Source organism: Heteronotia binoei, chromosome 8 (genome assembly GCF_032191835.1).
Source record: "Heteronotia binoei isolate CCM8104 ecotype False Entrance Well chromosome 8, APGP_CSIRO_Hbin_v1, whole genome shotgun sequence".
NCBI lineage: Eukaryota > Metazoa > Chordata > Lepidosauria > Squamata > Gekkonidae > Heteronotia > Heteronotia binoei.
The window spans coordinates 102,256,970-102,278,963 of NC_083230.1; the positions used below are offsets into that span (position 1 = coordinate 102,256,970).

At 46.7% G+C, this 21,994-nt stretch overlaps 1 protein-coding gene across 1 annotated transcript in view; it reads right to left on the bottom strand.

The window, feature by feature from the left end:
* The window catches only part of NINJ2 (ninjurin 2), a 100,335-nt gene that overhangs the window by 3,314 nt on the left and 75,027 nt on the right, over window positions 1-21,994 (bottom strand). Inside the window, exons 2-3 of the mRNA XM_060244598.1 lie at window positions 10,327-10,558; window positions 2,806-2,992 (exon numbers count right to left, since the gene is read on the bottom strand). Of these exons, the coding sequence (XP_060100581.1) occupies window positions 2,829-2,992; window positions 10,327-10,558 (396 nt within the window). The 3' untranslated portion in view covers window positions 2,806-2,828. The remainder of the gene's footprint in view (window positions 1-2,805; window positions 2,993-10,326; window positions 10,559-21,994) is intronic.

Genomic DNA, 21,994 nt, shown 5'->3' on the forward strand with positions numbered 1-21,994 from the left:
AAACCAGCCTCACCAAATTAACACCAAATACAAATACAATCTTTGAAAAGTGGAAAATTTTTTAAACCAAGACATACAATTGATAGTGCATATAAACAAGAACATCTGTCCCCCCCGTACCCAAAGTCTCTCAACAAGCAATCAATGCGACTTCTCCAATCAGAAGGGTTAGGAGGAAGCATCAAAGGTGAATTAAGTACAGCCTCATCACTTATTAAAGATTGCCAAGCTGCATTGGATCAAAACTTTTCATATTGGAGCTTTTCATATTCTTATGAGAACATTCAGTTTAAGCAGAACTGCACTGAGTCCATTTAATTCCGTGAGGCTGGTTTTTGCGGAGGCTTTTCAGCTTTGATCCCTGGCACCACCTGAAGGCTGGCAACCTTAGAAGGGCCAGTTTAAGCTTAAACTGGAAATAAGGACAATTAGCATGCATATCCCTAACAACAAGGCTGGATCCGATGTCAAGTCAAATTCACTAGGCCCCATAGCATTACCAAAAATATGTATTATTCTAACGGAAAGGAAAAATGAAAATAAATGCCCCTCATTAACTGAAGCCCTGAGCTGTAATTTACTTAGCTTGTGTTTAAATCCAGCTCTGCAGGCCATGGTCCAATGTGGTTTCTGGCCTGTTTTTACTCTTACTGAAGCATCATGACAATTACATTATTAAATTTTGCAGGAAATGTACTTGCTTTGCTACCAAGATGCCTTCCAGTATTTGCAGAGCTCACCATTCACAGTGATCACGGTAACAGATCCCCTGTGAATGGCAAGGATCTATTGTACATGTTCAGAAGTCCCCCGGTTGCATTTACAGCTTATAATATGATTTATAATGCTGGGGATGTGACTTGTAGCATTCTTGTCAAAACTGTGGCTGGCTTCATAAGGAAGCAGGAAATACTATCCCTGAAGTGGAAGCAGGAGCTGCTGGGTTAGGCATTAGCAAGGGCAACAGTCACATGCTGCTGTCCCTGGGTCACTCCATACTGAAGCCACCTATCCCCTTCCCTATCCCCTTCCCTCTTGTAACAGAGGCACAGAACCACCAACCCAACAAGAATCTTGCTGGTGCCTCCTGCTACCCAGCAATCCCCTCTTTCTCCCTAACAATCCCCTCAAAAATCCCATTGTAGAAATAGGCCAAGATGGCTGCCTACTCAGGACCCCTGCTGACCTGCAACAGATGTGAATCAGGTCGCCAGCTCTGGGTTGGGAACTACCTGGAGATTTGGGGGGTGGAGCTTGGGGAGGGTGGGGTTTGGGGGGGGGGAAGGATTTCAATAGGATGTAATGTCATAGAGTCTATTTTCCAAAGCAGCCATTTTCTGGAGGGGAACTGATCTCTGTTGCCTAGGTAGGCTTGACGGTTCCCCAGGTCCCAGTAGGGGATCCTTTGGTTTTGCAGGCTCCTTGCCACCGCCAGCCAGCTGGCCAGCAGGACAAAGCCCCACCCCAACAGCCACCATGGTCTTTTAAACCTTGGGAAGCATAGAAGACGCTTTCAACTGTTTGTGTTTTGGAATGTGTGTGTCTTTAAATCTCAGCAGCAGGAAAGCAGGGGGCAGAGCAAGCCAGCAGAGCCGTGAGTGTGTGAAGCTGTGAGAAAGGCAGACAGCAGAGTCCATCTGTTTTGCATTCACTTCAGAAGTTGTTTCTATAGTAAAATGGATAGGAAAGAGTTAGCTAGAACCTGATTATGGGAGAGAGGAAACTGCCACCCCCTAGGCTGCTTTCCTTTCCCATTCCTATCTGAAAAAGCTGGTTGAAATACAGCAGATGGTTACATTCAGCAACTCCTATGAAATCAACAAAAGTGTGGACTTGCAAACTCTGTTTATTTTGGCTGCTTTGTGTTTGTGCGTGTCTCTTTAAAAAGTCATACTTGGAAATGCTTCCAAAGCCTATCAATGGGACTTGTGGGGGTATGACAACTTTCACTTTCATTTAATGGAAGTGCAGCCACCAGGGTAGGCAAAAAAATAGGATGAGGAAATGAAGACCATATTCAGGGGAACTGCACTGCTGTATATTTATTTATTTAGGGAATGGGAAAGTCTCCTGGCTCCATCCCCAAAGTCCCCAGATATTTCCTGAGTCAGACCTGGCAATCAGACTGGTCCCCATAGGGTATAATGGAGAATCTATCTGTGGGTATCTGGGGCTCAGGGAGAGCTGTTTTTTGAGATAGAGGCACCAAATTTTCAGAATAGCATCTTGTGCCTCTCCTAAAAACGTCCCCCAAGTTTCAAAAAGATTGGATCAGGGGGTCTAATTCTATAAGTCCCAAAAAGAAGGTGTCCCCATCTTCCATTATTTCCAATGAAGGAAAGGCATTTAAAAGCAGCACAGTTCCTTTAAATGTGATGGCTAGAACTCCCTTTGGAGTTCAACTGTGCTTGTCACAACCTTCCTCCTGGCTCCAACCTCAAATCCCCTTGCTCCACACCCAAATCCACAGATATTTCCAGAGTTGGACCTGGCAACCCTACTGTTGCCTGGAGATCAGATGTAGTCCCAGGAGATCTCCAGCCACCACCTGGAGGCTGGCAACCCTAAATGGGGTTACATATTTGCATACCTTTGGGGGATGTGAGGGCAATGGGGCTGCAACATCTGTCAATAGCCAGTGTCAATTTGGCTGATATGGCTGGCTAGGCCGGTGTCCCCTTCCTCCCTCACCGCTCCATTGATGTCCCTTTCAAAGTTGCACCGTCCTTGGAAGAGGACAACCATCCCAGCTACCCTTTGCAAGTATCTGACTGCCAAAGTGTTTGGTAAGAGCTCATATCTTACCCAATTCTCCTGCCTGCTCAGGCTCAGTATCTCCGACCGTAAGGGCTTGGGTAAAGCCCTGTCTTCTGCACTCCAAAGGCCGTAATGAAGATGTTGAAGATGACTGTAAAGAAAACCAGGGCCGTGGCGATATTATTCAGCAAGTCCAGACGCTGCTGTTTTGTCACATCGTTCAAGTTCAGCCGTGCTGCGTGAGGTGGGACACAAAGAAAAAGCAGGATTCAGAGGGATAGGAGCTCCATCTTCCCCAAAGACGGGCCTTCATCCCTGCCTGTATCACCCAAAGTTCCTTGCATTATGCAGAAGTGTGTCATGAGCCCTGATGAGGAGGAACTGGAAGGGTTAACAGACCTGGAAGAGTTGCCAGCCAGTTCCTCAGCTGAACAAACAGCAGCTGGCCCATTAATCACTCTCCAGGCACCAGTGTCAGCTGTTAACGATCAATCTCCTCCAAGCTCTCCTCCTCCCATCTCAAGAGTTCAAAGCAGGCTCCGGAAAGAACTTTCAGAGCGAAGACATGAGGCATGCCGATGTTTCAGATCTCTCAGCCCTGAGTTCTAGCAGAGTCACTGCCACCCAGGGAGCAGGCTGATTGAGACTCTCATATAGCTCCCACCTAGCATCTGGTAACTTTGTGGAAGCAACAAGTCTATTCTCTGGCTTGCATCCACGCTCTTTCCTGATTCCTAATCCTGACCTGCTTGATTTCCTTGGCACCCTGACCTTTTGGCTTTTGGACATTGACTTCTGATTCCGGTTTGTGATTCTACATTGGTGACCTGGCTCCTGCTTGACTTCCTGGACTTTGACCTTGGACTGACTTTGGACTCCTGCCTGCCTGCACCCTGAGAATGTGACAGATTGCTTCCACCCCTACACACTCACTCTACAAGATGGATGAGGAGACAAGCGGAGGCTCTGGGCAGCTAGCAGCCTTGCTTATGCAGGTGCAGCACCTTACTCAAATGGTGGCTCATCTGCAACAGTAGCAGCAGCTGCAAGCCGCTGTAGCTGCCCCATCCAAATGCCCGGTGCTTCCCCCAGAGAAGTTCGCTGGGAAGGTGGAGGAGTTTCCTGTATTCCTGGCACAGTGCAAACTGTATATTGAATTACATGCCAGAGACTTCCCCAATGACAAGGTATGCGTCATTGTCAGCCTCTTAAAGGGGCAGGCAGCTAAATGGACTACCCCCTTGCTTATAGCCCCATCACCCCTGCTGACTGACTACCAGGGCTTCCTGGATCATATGGCAGTAGCTTTTGCTAACCCCCAGCAAGCAGCCACCGCCAATCAGAAGATCTGGACCCTGAAGCAGGGTAGAGATTCGGTTTCCCAGTACTCCCCTGAGTTCAAGCTTCTGGCCCAAGACCTGGCCTGGAACAAGGCTGCCCTCATGGACCAATATACGGGGGGCTGGCTGACGAAGTCCTCGATGAGCTGGCATGAGTAGATTGACCGACCATGCTGCATGGCCTAATCACACTGTGTCTCCGCATCAATGGCCGCCTGGAAAGCCGCCACCAAACGCGCAGCAGCATCCGTCCCTCTCAGCTGCCTTGCCGCCCAGTGATGGTGCCAACCCTGACGCACACCAGCCCCAGGACTGACAACTCCAAGCCTATGCAACTCAGGGCTGCACGGCCACAGCCCACCCCTGAGGAAAAAGCACAGCGCCACTCACAGAATCCCTGCCTGTACTGTGGAGGGGCAGGGCACTTCTCCGGCTGTCCCGCCAAGCGCACCCAGCCCAGTACTGTGCCACTGCCGCCAGTAAAAGACCAGCCCCAAGTCTGAGTGGAGCCCCCGATTTGGGGCACCTAGCTGGGTCCCCTGAACCCTACGTTACTGGCCAGGGCCCGTTTCTTGTACCGGTCACACTTGGCTTGCTGGAAGGGCGCTGGCTGTTCGTCTACGTCATGGTCGACTCCGGGGCCGCCTGCTGCTTCGTCGACGTGACCTTTGTGAAGCAACACCAGATCCCGGTGCAAGACACCCCGACCCTGGTCGAAGCCATTGGCGGGCGCCTCCTCCGCTCCGGTGACCCAAGAGACCCACCCGGTCATGCTCCAGATCCAACACCATCACGAGCAAGTACAATTTGATGTTGCTCACATGCCCCGCTTTCCCTTCATCTGGGACTCTCCTGGCTTGTAAAGCACAACCCCCTCGTGGACTGGGCACAGGAAAAGCTGAGCTTCAAGGACCCTTGTCCTCACCCAGGCCCAGTCGGCCACCCTGGCCACCGCCACCCCAGTGGCTGGTCCTCTACGTCCCCTGACCTACACAGACTTTGCCGATGTCTTTGAGGAAAAGGGGGCCAACCAGCTCCCCCCACACCGGCCTTATGACTGCGCCATCAATTTGGTACCAGGGGCACCCCTGCCCATGGGGTGGCTCTACCCCATGTCCGAACCGGTGCTAGCAGCCCTGCGGGACTTCCTCGCCAAAAACCTGGAATGGGGTTTCATCTGGCCACCCACATCCCCACTGTCCGCTCCTGTTCACTTTGTCAAGAAGAAAGGCGGTGAGCTCCAGCCCTGCAATGACTACCAGGCCCTGAACAAAATCACCGTCTGGGACCGCTACCCTTTGCCACTGATCCCAGAACTTCTGGATCGCCTTAAGGGGGCCCAGGTCTATACCAAGCTGGACCTCCAGGGTGCGTACAACTTGGTGCAGATCCGCGCAGGAGACAAATGGAAGACAGCGTTCGGGACCCGCTATGGCCAGTACGAGTATCTCATGATGTCCTTCTGCCTGACCAACGCCCCCACTGTCTTCCAAAGGCTGATGAACGACATCTTCCATCACCTGCTCGACCGCTTTCTGATCATTTATTTAGATGAGCTCTGAGCTCTTCCTTGCACCCTCCGACCGCTGCCACTACGACTCGCCCGACCTTGGCTGCAGACATCCAGGCCAGCCAGGTAGATTCATCATGGAGGATAAGTCTACCCAGGGCTTTTTTTGTAGCAGGAACTCTTTTGCATATTAAGCCACACACCCCTGATGTGACCAATCCTCTAAGAGCTTACAGGGCTCTTAGTACAGGGCCTATTGTAAACTCCAGCAGGATTGGCTACATCAGGGGTGTGTGACCTAACATGCAAAGGAGTTCCTGCTACAAAAAAAAAAAGCCCTGTCTTCCAATGGCTCCTAGCCATGGTGACTGAAGGGAACCTCCACATTCAGAGGCACTACTTCTCTGAATCCCAGAGCCAGGAGGCAACATCAGGAAAAGAACTTGGCCTCTGCGCCCTGTTGTTAGCCCTACATTGTAGATTGGTTGGCCGCTCTGTGAGAGGATGCTGGACTAGATTGATCTGATCCAGCAGAACTTTTTTATGTTCTTAATTGGTTCTACAACTCTAATCCTATTTAATTGTTTACTGACTACCCATCCTGTCGATTGCACTGACTCATTCTGTGTAATTTGCCTTGACTCAAAGTGAGAAAAGTGGACAATAAGCAATGTAAATTAAATTAAATTCAAAATATAAATAAATTTGGTTCCACATCACTGCTGGACTATTTAAAGGTAACCTTGGTTTTTCAGACAACAGAATAAGCTCCTGCCTCAGATCTGCCATCACTCCTTAGGTTGTGGCTGTAGCCAATTGATAGTTCCCTCCCCCCCTAAACCCATCCTCACAGCTGCCTTTCAGGTTTTTTTAAACAACTGTCAGAGGTTGTTTTGTAAAAAAAAAAGGTCATGGAGCTCATGAGCATAACTCATTAGCATATGCGCCCCCCCCAGCCAAAAGCAACCCAATGCAAGAAAGGAGAGCCCCAGGCTAGTGAGGCCTGCTTGGACTGGCTAGAGATCCAGCCAGCCCAAACAGATCTAACTCTCTTTGACCGTTCCCCCCACCCCCACTCAAAAGGCCAGCAAGACACACGCTGCCCAAAATCACATAAGTGGAGAAAGGGTGGTGCAGGTTTCTCCAGGGGTTCATGAGGGCTGCTAGGGGTATGGTAAAGCCCCTGGTGGCTGACTGGTTGCTCACTCTCCTAATCCAGGGATTGTTATACAGCTTCACCTACTATTCAATGGACAAGATAGGTGGGGAGGAAGAGAGGGAACCATCAGAAAGGTTCAGGAGCTCTGCTCCTGTGAGCTCCTGCTGAATCTGAGGCCTGGCTGTATCATCAATCACTAATCTCACAGAATTATTGTTTCACTCTTACTCCACCCAGTGTAACACTTCTTTATGTTCAGGTGGGTAGCTGTGTTGGTATGAAGCAACAGAACAAAACTCGAGTCCAGTGGCACCTTTAAGACCAAGAAAGTTTTATTCAAGGTATAAGCTTTCATGTGCGCTCACACTTCTTCAGTTGCCAGTCCATACATACAGGAAGAGGGTGAGCAGCAAATTAGCATTCAACATAATAAAGGTGTTTAACAGATGCAAAGACCAAACAGGGATAACAAGCTTAGTATATATGGTCACCATTTGTTAGAGTTTAATTTCGAGGGGAAGGAACATAATGAAGTAAATAAATATATCAAAATTGGAGATTAATGTGTAAATGCAGGGCTTTTTTTGAACAGGAAAGCACAGGAACACAGTTCTCGCTAGCTTGGTGTCAGGGGGTGTGGCCTAATATTCAAATGAGTTCCTGCTGGGCTTTTTATACAAAAAAAGCCCTGTGTAAATGTGCCCTTCTTAATACATGCTCCATGTATATCCCAACCCTAGTTAGTGCTGATATGTAATGTGTGAATGTAGCACACGGAACTGTTTTAAAAAAAACATGCAAATAACTCCAGTGCTGAGCTCTTGGGGGTCAAACCACATTTGCTGCAGGGTAATCTGTGAATCAGTCTTCACATACATTTTAAAAAATCCTCTTCTGTCAGGCCCATATTCTTGGCAAATTTAAAATCAGACTGGAAGGTTATGAAAAGTATAGCAGATTGTCATTTTTAGCAGATAGGTGATTGTCTATCAAAAACCAGAGCAGCTATTCCTGGGAAAGGTTTGAAGCCAGTTGGCTGCTGGGACATTTCCACAAGCAGGCCCTGTGCGCAGGCAAGAGATTCTATCGCAGCAGGCGTGACCACAGCTGTATGGAGCCCAAGTTCATGACCCCATCATTCCTTTCAGTGTTGAACACACAAGCGGAGAAAGAGAAGCCTGTGTTTGTGGCACGAGGGGAGGCAGAGGGTTGACCTCCAAGGGGCTCTCCAGACTGTAGCCCTCTGTAATGGCAACTCAGGAATGCTGCGGGCTGGCAAAAGGAGAAATACAGGCCACCTAGGGGAGGAGGGGGGCTGCAACTAGGCAGGGTGGTGAAAGAGGATACATAAGACAACTGGGAGGGGGGATCTGTTACAGTGAATAAGAATATACTATTTCTGAACAAGCGCCACTTCACACATTAAATTGGCAGGGACATGCTTGTACGCCACATGCACTCAGGAGGTTGGGTCTGGTGCAAAATCGCTGCTTATGCTGTTGCGCAAAAAGAAATGCAAGAAAAGGACTGGGGGCAGCCACTTGCACTAAGGCAAATTTATCGTATCCTCATGTTTCCTCTTGTGCAACCAGTTTCCATGCACTTTAATATATGGAGTGAATGAATGCACTAGGTGTTGTGCAAGATCTTGTGCAAGCAAAACTGCACTGAGTCCATTTATGCTTGTATTTGCACATCACTGGATCCATGTTGGGATGTTCCCCCTAATTTTCAAGAGCAACTCACTTGCGTTCCTAGATACTGTAATAATGCTTAACAAACAAGTGCTAGTGTTGGTTTGGGACTACCATACCTAAAACCCCACCTACTCCCTTACAAACCTACTTAACCATAATGATCAGCTTTTGAGGCTCTGCTTCAGGTGTCCACGTCTTCTGGGATTAGGTCCATGACAACCTGGGAGAGGGCCTTCTTGGTTTTGGCACCAAAACTCTGGAACTCTCTCCCCAGAGAGACTTGTCTGTGCCTTTCTGTCACCATCTTTTGTTAACAGGTAAAGACTTTTTTATTTTTCACTAGGTGTTCCCACAGTGATCCCTCCTTTCTGGCCTATGTTTTAATTGTGTTTCCTTTTGTATGTGCATTTTAGCTTGGTTTTAGATCAAGATGGGTAGCTGTCTTAGTCTGCCTGTAGTGATGGAAAAGAGCAAGAGTCCAGTAGCACCTTAAAGACTAACAAAATCTGTGGCAGGGTATGAGCTTTCATGAGCCACTGTATCTGAAGGTGCTACTGGACTCTTGCTGTTTTCTACTGCCTGGGTCTAATTGTTATTTATTTAAAAACTTTGAATCCTGCCTTTCTGTCCTTACAAGGGCTACCATCTCGCAGGTTTAGCTATTACACTGCAGCAGCAATGTTGAAGAGATCAAACTGCATGACAGAGGAGGCCATAGTGAGTTAAGCTGATGCCATTACATGCCTCATTTCACTGCACTCACAAGGAAGCTAATGGTCCAAGAAGCAACTACAGTAGCCATGGAAATTTAGTGTCATAACAAAAAGTCATTCCCACCGGTCTTTTTAAAATCTATGTATGCACACACGAGATCCCAGAGCCATTGGGAGGTTCAGCACCTTTTCCAGAAGAGCTCCCACCCCCACTTGGAGGTTGGGAACATTAGTTACAGCACATAAAACCTCATATACATAAGTAAGCAAAACTGATAGGTAAAACTCTCTCCTTTTAACAGGATCACAAATATGTGCATCTTTCAGAGAGCAATTTTAAGCAGATCTACTCAGAATCCTATTCAAGTCTATTCAGTGGGGCATAATACCAGGACAGTGTTTTTAGGATGGGACTGTGATGGACGGTCAACAGTTAATGCCTCACAAAGTGTGAGAACCTTTCAGTGACAGGCGGTTCAAATGGAATTCTGTGGAGAGTGTCAGTTAGAAATGACAGTTGGGAACTGACAGTTGAAGAAGAGAGAGTTTAGCACTGATAGTGGACTGGGAAAGTGGTGGAAGAGTGTGTGGATCAACATGGATCCCCATTCAAGTCAAACGGAAATTTCTTCTAGTGAAGAGAAATAATCCCTGCCTAGTTAAAAGAGAAATAGCTTCTTTTGGGGGTGGGGTGGGGGGGAGAGAATGATGCCTGGTTTGTGTATATACAAGGATTGGGGAACTTGGTTGTATGTTCTTGCCTTCTAGACTTAAAGTCTAGCGTCAGTGAAACTCAGAAACCTATGCTTGAGCATTTAAGCAGACCCTGAGAAGGAAACCTCTCTCCTCAAAGTTTTAAACACCTTGTTGAATAACAGCACTTACTTGTTGGCCATAAATTAGTGGGGTTAGTGTGATAACAAAGGTACCTCAGTTTTTATTATTTGTTCACCTTACGAGATAGCTTATGCCACAACAAAATTTGTTAGTCTTAAAGGTGCTGCAGGACTTTTTACTATTTAGTGAAACAAATGATCCCCAATATTGTTTGGACCACCTTAAAACTATAGAGAGGGAAAAACTACATTGATCATTTTTCTTCATATCTAAGGTCTTGGTAGAACATCAAGGTCCTCAGAAACAAGCTTACCAATCACAATGAGGAGAATCCCAATCACCACCTGGAGAAAGAGGGAAATGCTGATGAGGGTGGTCAGGGTGGCATAGTAGTGAAAGGAAGGCCCCTGCTCTAACACTGCCTTCAGCTGCGTGGCATTGGCCATGAACAGTGCCACGTCTAGCATGCTCTCAGCCACACTTTTCTTGGTAGCATAATGGTTGATGTTGATCACATTTTCTCTCCTCGAGCCAGGATTAGAGTCCTAAGGGAGGAAGAAGAAGGTCACAAAACTGCTCGGAAACAGACTTGCCAACAAATTTGACACAGGTGCACAACATTAAAAGCTAGGACATCTCTGAGTATCAAATGATGTGCAAAGACATCCTAAACTCATTCATCTCTAGGTCAGGGGTTCCAAAGAACTTTCACCAGAGGTGGGATACAAAAAAAGAATCCTAAAATGAAAAGTATAACACATTACAAGCAGCATAGTCTCTGAGATGCAGCATCCACACATAGTTGTTGCCTTGTACTATCGCATTATACTGCAGCCTGTTGGGGATAGGGGTCAAGAGGTTGTACAATAGTGAGTTGTGAGGGAGCTGGCACAACTTAGGCAATAACATCTGTGGAGGTTTATTTATTTATTTAAATATTTATACCCTACTTTTATCAACAGTGGGGACCCAAAGCAGCTTCCAACAGCATTCTCCTATCCTCCATTTTATCCTCAGAACAACACCATGAAGTAGGTGAGGCAGAGAGAGTGGGGAAGCGAGCGAGAGAGAGATTCGCCCAAGGTCACCCAACAAACATCAATGGCAGAGTGAAGATTTGAACCTGATTCTCCCATATCCTAGTCTGACAGTCTAACTGCTACACCACATTGACGCAGATCAAGATGGGTAGCCTGGGTTAGTCAGTCCATAGCAATAGCCTAATAGCACCTTAGAGACTAAGAGCCTAATAGTGCCTTAGAGACTAACAAAATTTATAGCAGGGGACGAACTTTCATCCATCACAGTGACACACAAAAGTGCATACTCTGCCAAAAATTTTGTTAGTTTTTAAAGTCCTACTGGGACTCTTTTCTATTACCGCATAGAGAATGCTGGAAGGAGCAGAATTCTAATTTTTAAACTTTATTTTTAATTTTTATTTTGAACTTTCTCCCCAATGGGGACCCAAGCAGCTTACATTGTTATCTTCTACTGTTTATCCCCACAACAAACCCTGTGAGACAGGTTAGGCTGAGAGTGTTACTGACCCAAAATCACCCAGCAAGCTTCCATGACAGAGTGCGGATTTGAACCTGGGTCTCCCAAATCCTAGTCCAACACTTTAACCAATGAACCACACTGGCTCTCTACATTGTCCTCTACCAACATCGCTTTTTTTCTCTCCCCACCTTATGTTTTGACGTGGAACACAAGGAAGAGTTCTTTGAAACAACCTCAAGCTCTTTGTTCGGGTTCCCTTGGATACTCAACGTGGCCAGATGGGGGAGCACCAAACAGTCTCTACCAGCGCTATTCAAGCCAGGAGCTCTCTGCAAAGGTAAGTAATAAATGCTACTGCTGGAATTGGTAATGAGAAATTGCTAGAAAGAAACATATGGGGTACAATCCAGAGGAATTCAAGGACTTTGCTCCTCACATGGGTATCTAGTCACATCTGCCTCATTATTAAATAAAAGGCCACCGTCACCACAACACCACATGGTCATACATAATAACCTCTTATCCTTAATGTAGTTTTTATTTTAATTGTGCAGGTGCAAAACAAATGAAGTGCACTGCCTTTGATTTCAACAAAACACTTCACCCATAGCAGAGCTGTTATTTTTAAAAATATGTGCTGTTATGCCCCTGAACATGTTTTTTAAATGGAAGCCCCTAAAGGCAGCCTTGAGTTATTAACACATGGAATTCACTGGTGGTGGCAGCTACAAGCATAGATGGCTTCAAGAGGGGACTGGATAAACATATGGAATAGAGATCCATCAGTGGCTGTTAGAAGAAGAAGAAGATATTGGATTTAGCCATAGGGTATAGATGAAACTCTTCATCTGGGGCAAGTGATGTTCTGTATTCTTGGTGCTTGGGGGGACACCAGTGGGAGGGCTCCTAGTGTCCAGGGCCAATCCCCAGTTGGGGGCAGGGGATTACCCAGTTTGGAGGCCCTCCCCCCCGCTTCAGGGTTATCAGAAAGTGGGGGTTGGGATACAGAAATGTCTGCTGGGCACTGCATTATTCCCTATGGAGACCAGTTCCCACAGGATATAATGGAGAATCAATCTATGGGTATTAGGGGTTCTAGAGAGGCTGTTTTTTGAGGTAGAGACACCAAATTTCTAGCATACCATCTGGTGCCTTTCCTCTAAACACCCCCCAAGCTTCAAAAAGATTGGATCGGGGGTCCAATACTATGAACCCCAAAAGAAGGTGCCCCTAGCCTTCATTATTTCCAATGGAAGGAAGGCATTTAAAATATGATGGCCAAAACTCCCTTTGGAGTTCAATTGTGCTTGTCACAACCTTGCTCCTGGCTCCACCCCAAAGTCTCCTGGCTCCATCCCTAAAGTCGCCAGATATTTTATTTACTGTCATTTTAGATTTATGTTCTGCCCTTTCCTGCAAGTGGGACCTGAATTGGACCTGGCAGTCCTAACCAGTTCCCATGGAGCTCCACCAACAGGGAAGAGGTTGAGGCCTTCCGTTGATGTTGCCTTCTGCCACTGGGATTCAGAGATTTACTACTTCTGAACATGGAGGTTCCCTTTAGTCTCATGGTTAGTTGCCTTGGATAGACCTATCTGCCATGATTTGGTTTTATTTTCACAAACCTCTATCCCGAATAGGTTTCTGATGTGTGGTCTGAGTTTCTGAATTGTGAATGATCCATCAAAATGATGAATGAATGGCAAACCTCTTCTCACCCTGGCACAGTAAATGGGTTGTGTGAATGACCCCCTTATTCCCAGAACACTTCTCCCTTCTTCACATGCACAAACACACGAATAATCAGCCCTTTTTGAAGGAAACGGGGCAGGGACAGCTTTAAGGCATAAATCCATGCCAGTGTTGCTACTTATTTTAAAGCCAAAGTCATTGCAGGTGATGAGAAAGCAGAGGGAAAACATTACCAGGGACTGCTCATATTCTCTGGGATACACACGGGAACCCACTTTCAGGATTTTTAGTTAGCAAGGAAAGGAGCAAAGGAACAACAGGGCAGTGTGAGACGGCGAGAGAGACAGAAACCATGTGAATGATAAATAATCCTCTTTGAGAGCGTCTGCTGGCGCAGGCAGAGCAACAGAGGCACTTGATTAAAAGGCCGTTAATTCCCAGACAGCTTCTGTGGAATGCCAAATAAAACACAGAGAGACACCCCAGGCAATTCACATGCAAGAAACAAGAGAGGTGGCCATGTGCGGAGAATGCCGGGGTCCGAGTGCTTTGAGGCCTGCGACTGCAACACTCACAACCAGACAGAGATGTCTGAAAAGGAGGGTGCAAAATTTGTTCAGCACTGAGGCAGCCTCCACTGGAATTGGAGCCAGGAAACATCAGCTGGGCACGGAAAATACCCTTTATGCTGTCGAGCTGCTTCTGTTTCTCAGTGCAACAGATAACAGCTGCCGAAGTTTTCAAATCGAGATGCACCACAGTCTCCGATTGTACTCCTGCAACATGACTTTCCTTTATTGGCTGTCGGTCTAGAAGTTGCAAGCAGCCACACATTGATCTGTAGATAACATTTGTTCATTTGTTTATTGGATTTATATATCCCACCCTTCCCAAATGCTTTTGTATGCTCAGGAGAAAGGCGAGCAAATTCATAATACACAATAGCCACAAAAGAGCGTGCATGTTAAAAGCGCAAGCTTTTGAGTTTTGGAGAACTCTTCAGGCCAAATGTTCAATATTTTAAAGGGAGGGAGGAAGGAGGAAAAGATGTTTCAAGGTGAAACCCAAAATCTGCTACTGTAGTCTAAAAATAGAGAACATGATATACTGCAGATGATGTGCTACAGCCCATCAGCACATATAGCATTACCCCTTTCTACCTTCATTGAAGTCAATGGCCTTAGAATCAGCTTGCCAACTAACAGGACTTTTTTTTTGTAGCAGGAACTCCTTTGCATATTAGGCCAATTCTCCAAGAGCTTACAGGGCTCTTCGTACAGGGCCTACTGTAAGCTCCAGGAGGACTGGCTACATCAGGGATGTTTGGCCTAATATGCAAAGTTGTTCCTGCTACAGAAAAAACCCCTGCCAACTACTGAATGGGAAATTCCTGGTGATTTGGAAGTAAAGCCTGGAGAAGGCTGAGTTTGGGGAAGGGAAGGGTCTCAGTGGGCTATAGTACTATAGAGTCCACCCTCTAAAGCAGCCATTTCTTCCAGGGGAACTGATCTCTGTGATCTGGAGAGCAGCTGTAATTCAAAGAGATCTCCAGGCCCCACCTGGAGGTTGGCAAGCCTAGCTTATAAGGGTGTAACTCTGTTTGGGTTTGCTCAGTAAACTGGAATAGTTTAGATGGTGTTGGGTGCAAAACAATGGGACAAAGTTGCTGGGACAAAAAAGAAAGGACAACAAAGGACATTCTCCTATTTGTAAAATAATAAACAATGCATCAAGAGCTTTTTTGAAGTAGGAACTCCTTTGCATATTAGGCCACACACCCCTGATGTAGTCAATCCTCGTGGAGCTTACAGTAGGCCCTGTATGAAGAGCCCTGTAAGCTCTTGGAGGATTGGCTACATCAGGGGTGTGTGGCCTAATTTGCAAAGGAGTTCTTGCTCCATAAAAAGCCCTGAATGCATCCATTCACATTTTAAGAACTGTACCAATCCCCTCGTCATCAATAGAATATTGCTCAAAAGTTTGAAATGTGATATTGTATTAACAAGCACCAGATTTCAAAACTTAATACACCTTTTTGAATTTATCTTTTATGTGTGTGCTAGTGTCTGAAACTTGTAGCTTTGAATAAAATGTATTTATTTTCTCAAATTTCATTTGACTTTATTCTGCAGTGCTGATTCTCTGGGTAGCTCTTGTTGCTGCAGCAAATACAAAGACATTTGCAATGGTGGTGGTGGAGCCTCCATTCGTAGAGGAGTTTCCCCAGCACTCTCTTTGCATCAGTCCCCCATGGCTGCCATTCCTCTCCTAACCACCAGAAGGCTGTCCTCAACTTTAAAAAACAAACAAAAAAACCACTGGCAATTGACAAAGAAAAACCCCACCCTATCCGATCAAAGGATAACCAAACAATAAAATCCAAGGCAAAAGTTAAAATAACAGTCCACCATTTGAGAACCAAGAATTCATTTGCTGATCCTTGCCAGGTTGGGCCTTGGCCTACCCAACCAAAGCCCTCCGAAAACAAGAGCCATTTTTACTAATCTGCTAAAGCAGAAAGGGCTTTCCGCTTCCTCTCCAACATTACAGATTTGGAAAAAGAAAACGAGATGTTTAAAAATGTTACTTTTACTTTAGACTGTTCACTTTTCACAAAACGACACTCTCCCCAGATGAAATGTGCTGTTTGTGACAGTCAGAAAGGAGAGAATGGTGGCTGACCAGGTGGTAGAGGAAGCCCAGTTGCCAATGTTATGAACATCAGTGGCCCAGGCAAGCGCTCAAACGTTCCTTGATATGTCACAGCCCCAACTTTGATGGATTCCACTCCTAAGGAACACCTTGAAAAGTGCAGGTAAATCAAGATCAAACAGGGATTGGTGGACAGTTTTATGGCCTACTTAAAGAACCTGCAGGGTTCATTCCACAGGGATCACATAAAAACTACTTGTCTCCCTTGCTCTTGCCCTCCTGTCCTGGTTCCCCCAGCCACCCCCAAAGAGATAGGATGCAAAGTGGGGAGGGGCCATGGTCTAGTGGTAGAACATCTGGCTGGCATGCAGAAGGTCCCAGATAACAGTATCAAGCAGTGGCAGTGGAATGTGCCATCAAGTCACAGCTGATGTAGGGTGGCCTCCTAGGGCTTTCAAGGCAAGAGATGTTCAGAGGAAGAAGGCAACATGTAAAAGTATATTTTTTCTGTCACAGAAAAAACTCAGTAGTTATTGCTTTTCTATTTCTGTATAACTGCTTTATGTGTTCATTTCTAAACAGAATAGGGTTGCCAATTCCCACGTGGAGACAGGATATCCCCTTGTTTGGAAGCTCTCCCCCCGCTTCAGGGTCATCAGAAAGTGGTGGGGGGAGGGAAATGTCTGCTGTGCACTCCACTATACCCTATGGAGACTGGTTCCCATAGGGTATAATGGAGAATTGAACTGCAGGTATCTGGAGCTCTGGGGAGCTGTTTTTTGAGGTAGAAGCAGCAAATTTGCAGCATAGCATCCAATGCCTCTCCTCAAAAGACCCTCCAAATTTAAAAAAAGATTTGATTGGGTGGTCCAATTCTATGAACCCCAAAAGAAGGTGCCCCTATCCATTATTTCCAATGGAGGGAAAGTATTTAAAAGGTGTGTGGTCTGTTTAAATATGATGGCCAGAACCTTCTTGGAAGTTCAAATATGCTTGTCACAACCTTGCTCCTGGCTCCACAGATATTTCTTGAAACAGAATTATTGATTTTGGGTCTTCTGCTATGGGTGGACTAAATCATCCCCCCTGCCTAAACTATGTGACTCTTCTAATGCCAAAGGGCCCCCTGTGGACACAGATATTCTTTTACGCTTTTTATTTTTAGTATTTTCACAATAAGAAGAAAGTCCCTAGGTTATCAGCAAGGGACCACATTCAATCGTCAGAACATGCAGGAAAGATAAACACAATAGTCTACGATGTTCCATATAATTAAATTCAATATAAAGTGTATGCATTAAAAAATAATACAAATACCATGTGCTCGAATATACAAGAACAGAAAATCTCCTCCACCTCTTGCAACAGAAGTGTTCAAAGCTGGGGGGAGGATAACAACATCCGTAGCAGGTGTGCACTGACACCTACCTTACAGGGTTGTTGTGAGAATCAAAGAGGAGAATGATGTAAGCTAACTGCTTTGGAAAAGCAGGGTATAAAGGAGGTAAGTAAGCAAATAAATACTAATGTGTGTGAATGACCATCATCAGTAGGGTTGCCAAGTCCAGCAGGGTTTTAGGGTTGCCAAGTCCAATTCAAGAAATATCTAGGGACTTTGGGGGTGGAGACAGGAGACTTTGGGAGTGGAGACAGGAGCAATGAAAAAAGCACAGAAAGAATTCATTTGCATATTAGGCCACACCCCCTGATATGCCAAGCCAGCTGGAACTGCGTTCCTGTGCTTTCCTGCTCAAAAAAGCCCCGATCATCAGAGATTATCAGCTCTGAATAGCCTTTAAGCCTTATGGTCCCTGCATGCATAGGGCTGCTAACCTTCAAGTGGTGGCTGGCAATCTCCCTGAATCACAGCTGATATCCAGGCTATGGAGATCAGTTCACCTGGAGAAAAGGGCTGTTTTGGAAGGAGGACTCTATGGTGTTATACCCGGTTGTGGTCCCCCCTCCCCAACCCATACTGTCCCAAGGCTCTGCCCCCCCCAAATCTCCAGGAATTTCCCAAACCTGGAGCTGGCAACCCTAGGAGTCAATACTGTGCGCAATGAGTTTCAGCTGCCTGCAAAGATCATCCATAACTTCAGAGTCTAGCATAGGAGCCCCCACATGCACAGCCTGGAGAATGTGTGAGATGCATACACTGATGCAGGGCTTTTTATCTGTAACAGGAATTCCTTTGCATTTTAGGCCACACTTCCCTGATGTAGCCAATCTTCCTGGAGCTTACAGTAGGCCCTGTAAGAAGAGCCCTGTAAGCTCTTGGAGGATTGGCTGCATCAGAGGTAGGGTTGCCAAGTCCAATTCAAGAAATCTCTGAGGACTTTGGGGGTGGAGCCAGGAGACACTGGGGTGGAGCTAGGAGCAAGGGTGTGACAAGCATCACTGAACCCCAACGGGAGTTTTGGCCATCACATTTCAAGGGACGGCACACCTTTTTAAATGTCTTCCTTCCCTCTACCCTCCCCATCTCTGATTTCACCTCAGAGGTGGAGCGGGCGACGCTGCTGCGCTGCTGCCGCCTCTTCTCCGCTTCACCGTAACTGCTCCTCCGAGATAGGCTCAGGCTGAGCCCATCTCGGAGGAGCAGCTACGGTGAAGCGGAGAAGAGGCGGCAGCGCAGCGGCGTCTCCCGCTCCGCTCTGCCTCTGAGGTGAAATCAGAGAAGGGGAGGGTGGAGGCAGGCCAGGAGCATGGCGAGCCACAAGTCCGGGTCCTAGGAGGACCCAGATTCGCGGCTCGCCATGCTCCTGGCCTGTTTCCACCCTCCCCTTCTCTGATTTTACCTCAGAGGCGGAACGGGCGATGCCGCTGCGCTGCTGCCACCTCTTCTCCGGTTCACCTTAGCTGCTCCTCTGAGATGGGGCGGCTCGCCACGCTCCTTGGCACCGTTTCCCCCCTCCCCCCGCTTCCGTTTTTTTGGAGAGCGGGGGAAGAGGCTGTAAATCCTGGGGTCCCCCGCCAGGGCGGGAGGGTTGGGAAGCCTAATCAGAGGTGTGTGGCTTAATATGCAAAGGAGTTCTTGCTACCAAAAAAACCCCTGCACTGATGATAGGGTTGCTAATCCCCAGGTGGGGGCAAGGGATTCCCTGGTTTGGAGGCCCTCCCCCCACTTCAGGATCATCACAAAGCAGGGAAACTATGCTGGAAACTATTATTCCCTATGGAGACTTATTCCCATAGGAAATAATGGAGAATTGATCCGTGGGCATCTGGGACTCTGGGGGGGCTGTATTTTGAGGTAGAGGTACCAAAATTTCAGTATAGCATCCAGTGCCTCTCCCCAAAATACCCCCCAAGCTTCAAAAAGATTGGACCAGGGAGTCCAATTTTATGAGCTCCAAAAGAAGGTGCTCCTATCCTTCATTATTTCCTATGGAAGGAAGGCATTTAAAAGGTGTGTGGTCCCTTTAAATGTGATGACCAAAACTCCCTTTGGAGTTCAATTATGCTTGTCACACCCTTGCTCCTGGCCCCACCCCAATGTCTCCTGGCTCCACCCCCAAAGTCCTCAGATATTTCTTGAATTGGACTTGGCAACTCTAACTGATGATTGCTTCCAGACTAGGCAGCTTGAACTCATTGGGACTGCCCTTTGAGCATACTGCATTGTCACTTCAGGATGCACATGCTTTTGTGATACAACCAAAACCAAGGAAACAAAAAGCACGGGAGGCCTTTCCTATGTGCTTCCTGTCGAACGGTTCACTTGGTTCATGGCCATTTGCGCTAGACTCCCGCTCCCCCAGCAGGCATGCAGGAAGGAAACCAAAGGCAAAGCTATTGATCCTTCAGTGACCAGGACAATTCCAAACGTGTGGGAGGAGGAACTGAGAAAGCAAAGGGGCATCTGAGTCAGAATTCTTCTTTTTATTTCCCTTCCTAAAAAGCCAGGACACAAGCTCCAGGAGGTCTCATGCATGGCCTTTTTGGCTGACCTGAAGCTGACCCAGGTCAGCCACGGCCCTTAAAAAACAGCCCACTGGCATGCTATGAGAACTCAGCATTCCTCTGTGTGTTCGGTTACAGCATGACCTGGGATGGGAAGGGTGTGGGCAAAAGCATGCAAAGATTAATGTCCCCGATACTGTTTCAAACAACCTCGCGGGGAGGGGAAAAAATCATAAGGTCTTCTCTGCATTAATATCAATCAGATGCCGTTTTCATATATATTTATATATGGATATGCTATATACCCTGTGGTTATCAAATATGCTCTTACAAATGCAACAGGTGCGATCCAGCCCCAGTTCCACCGGGGTTCAGTAGAGGAGTTAGGCATGTGCTTAATCCCCCTTTCAGTGAAATCAAGGAGAAGGATCACAGCTTTGCTATATAACATAACCTTCGCAAGGAGGAAAATACAACTTCAATCCCTGGCATCTCCTGAAAAAAGAAGATCAGGGAGCTGGGCTTGGAAAGGCACCTGCTCGTTAGTTGTAGACTTCTGGATTAGATAAATCTTTGATGTGATTCGGCGTTGAGGCAAATTCATGTGCTTAATTCTATCCCAGCTTGCTGGGGGGGAAGTGTAGATGACTGGGGAAAGCAATGGCAAACCACCCCGTAAAAAGTCTTCCATGAAAATGTTGTGAAAGCAATGTCACCCCAGAGTCGAAAACCACTGGTGCTTGCACAGGGGACTACCTTTACCTTTAATTCTGTCCTGGATCAAATCCACCATGTGAACACTTTGCATATTTGGGAAATTCTGTGCAGGATTCTCATTACAGTGAGGCTGTGTTCAAACCAACATGAAGTCCAGATGTGACTAAATCCAGCTGGGTCTCTGGCTCATGCATGTACTTTAGGCACGCTTCCTGCCTTTGCAAGTGGGGAATCCAGATTAGAAATCAACTCCGGTTAATCCTGACATACAAATGCAGGCAGGCAGGTTAACTAGTTCACATACACATTCCAAAAAATGGAATTCTAAACCAGGGTTTAGCCCAGGCTCAGGATCCTTGTTTATTGGGGAGGCAGATTAAGCCTGGTTGTTTAAAGTTTCCAGCTGGGATTCTTCAGGTATGAAAGGAAGAAGATAAACTTTAATACTGGATACAAATTAGTTGTAATAACATTTCCTAGTATTCACAAGCATTCCACATAAATTATATCAGGAATATATACTAAGGGAGGGCATTTTTTCCTGTCCTGAAGAAAAGCACAGTGTAAATAAATAACCTATAAGGCAGGCCAGTATCATTTCCCCTAAACTGCAGGAAGGACACTGTAGGGTTGTCAACAGTGCTGGATTAAACCCTGTGGAGGCCCCTGGCAGTCAAAATCTTGGGGGGTCCCTCACAAATTCTCAGAGTCTGAGTGCCCACCCCGCTGCCCATGGACCCCGCTGTAGCCTTCTTAAAAGCCCCTTTGAGAATGCTGCAAGGGAGAGGCCTAATTGTTAATCTGGCCCTGGTTGTCAGGTCTGTCCAGGCAACTAGCAGGTGATGGGGGGATATATATACATGCCCTTTGAGCCTTCAGCTCAGCTGACCAACATCTTCTGGTGATCCTCGCCCCAAAAGACATTTTATTAGCCTTAACTATAGCTGGGCTTTTTCAGCCCTGGCCCCAACCTGGTGGAATGAGCTCCCCCTGGAGATCAGGGCCCTACAGGACCTTCTGCGGTTCTGCAGGGCCTACAAGACAGAGCTCTTCCACCAGGCTTTTGAATGAGACAGCGGCATCATTTATTCATTCATAAATGAATAAATGTGGCTTGCCTAAAATATCATACTGTGTTTATGACAGAAGTTCACAGCTCAGTCTCTTAACCATTACATTGTGTTTACCGTTTCTGTCCAGATGCCATGTACTGCATAAAGTTTGTTTGTGATTAGCATAAATCTGGTTTAGTTTTAGAGGCATACAGTTCTTTCTTCCTCCCATAGCATGCTACGCCACAATTGAAGATTGCCTGGTTTAGAAAGTCTTCAATCTAATTCCAGTTTGCTAATCTGCTCATAATATCTGAATGCAGCCTCCACTTGCAGGCAGCTGCTGGAATGGCCTTGGGTCAGCCATAGCTCTTGTAGGAGTTGTCCTTGAAAGGGCAGCTGCTGCAAGAGCTCTCTCAGCCCCACCTACCTCACAGGGTGTCTATTGGGGGATGGGGGGGT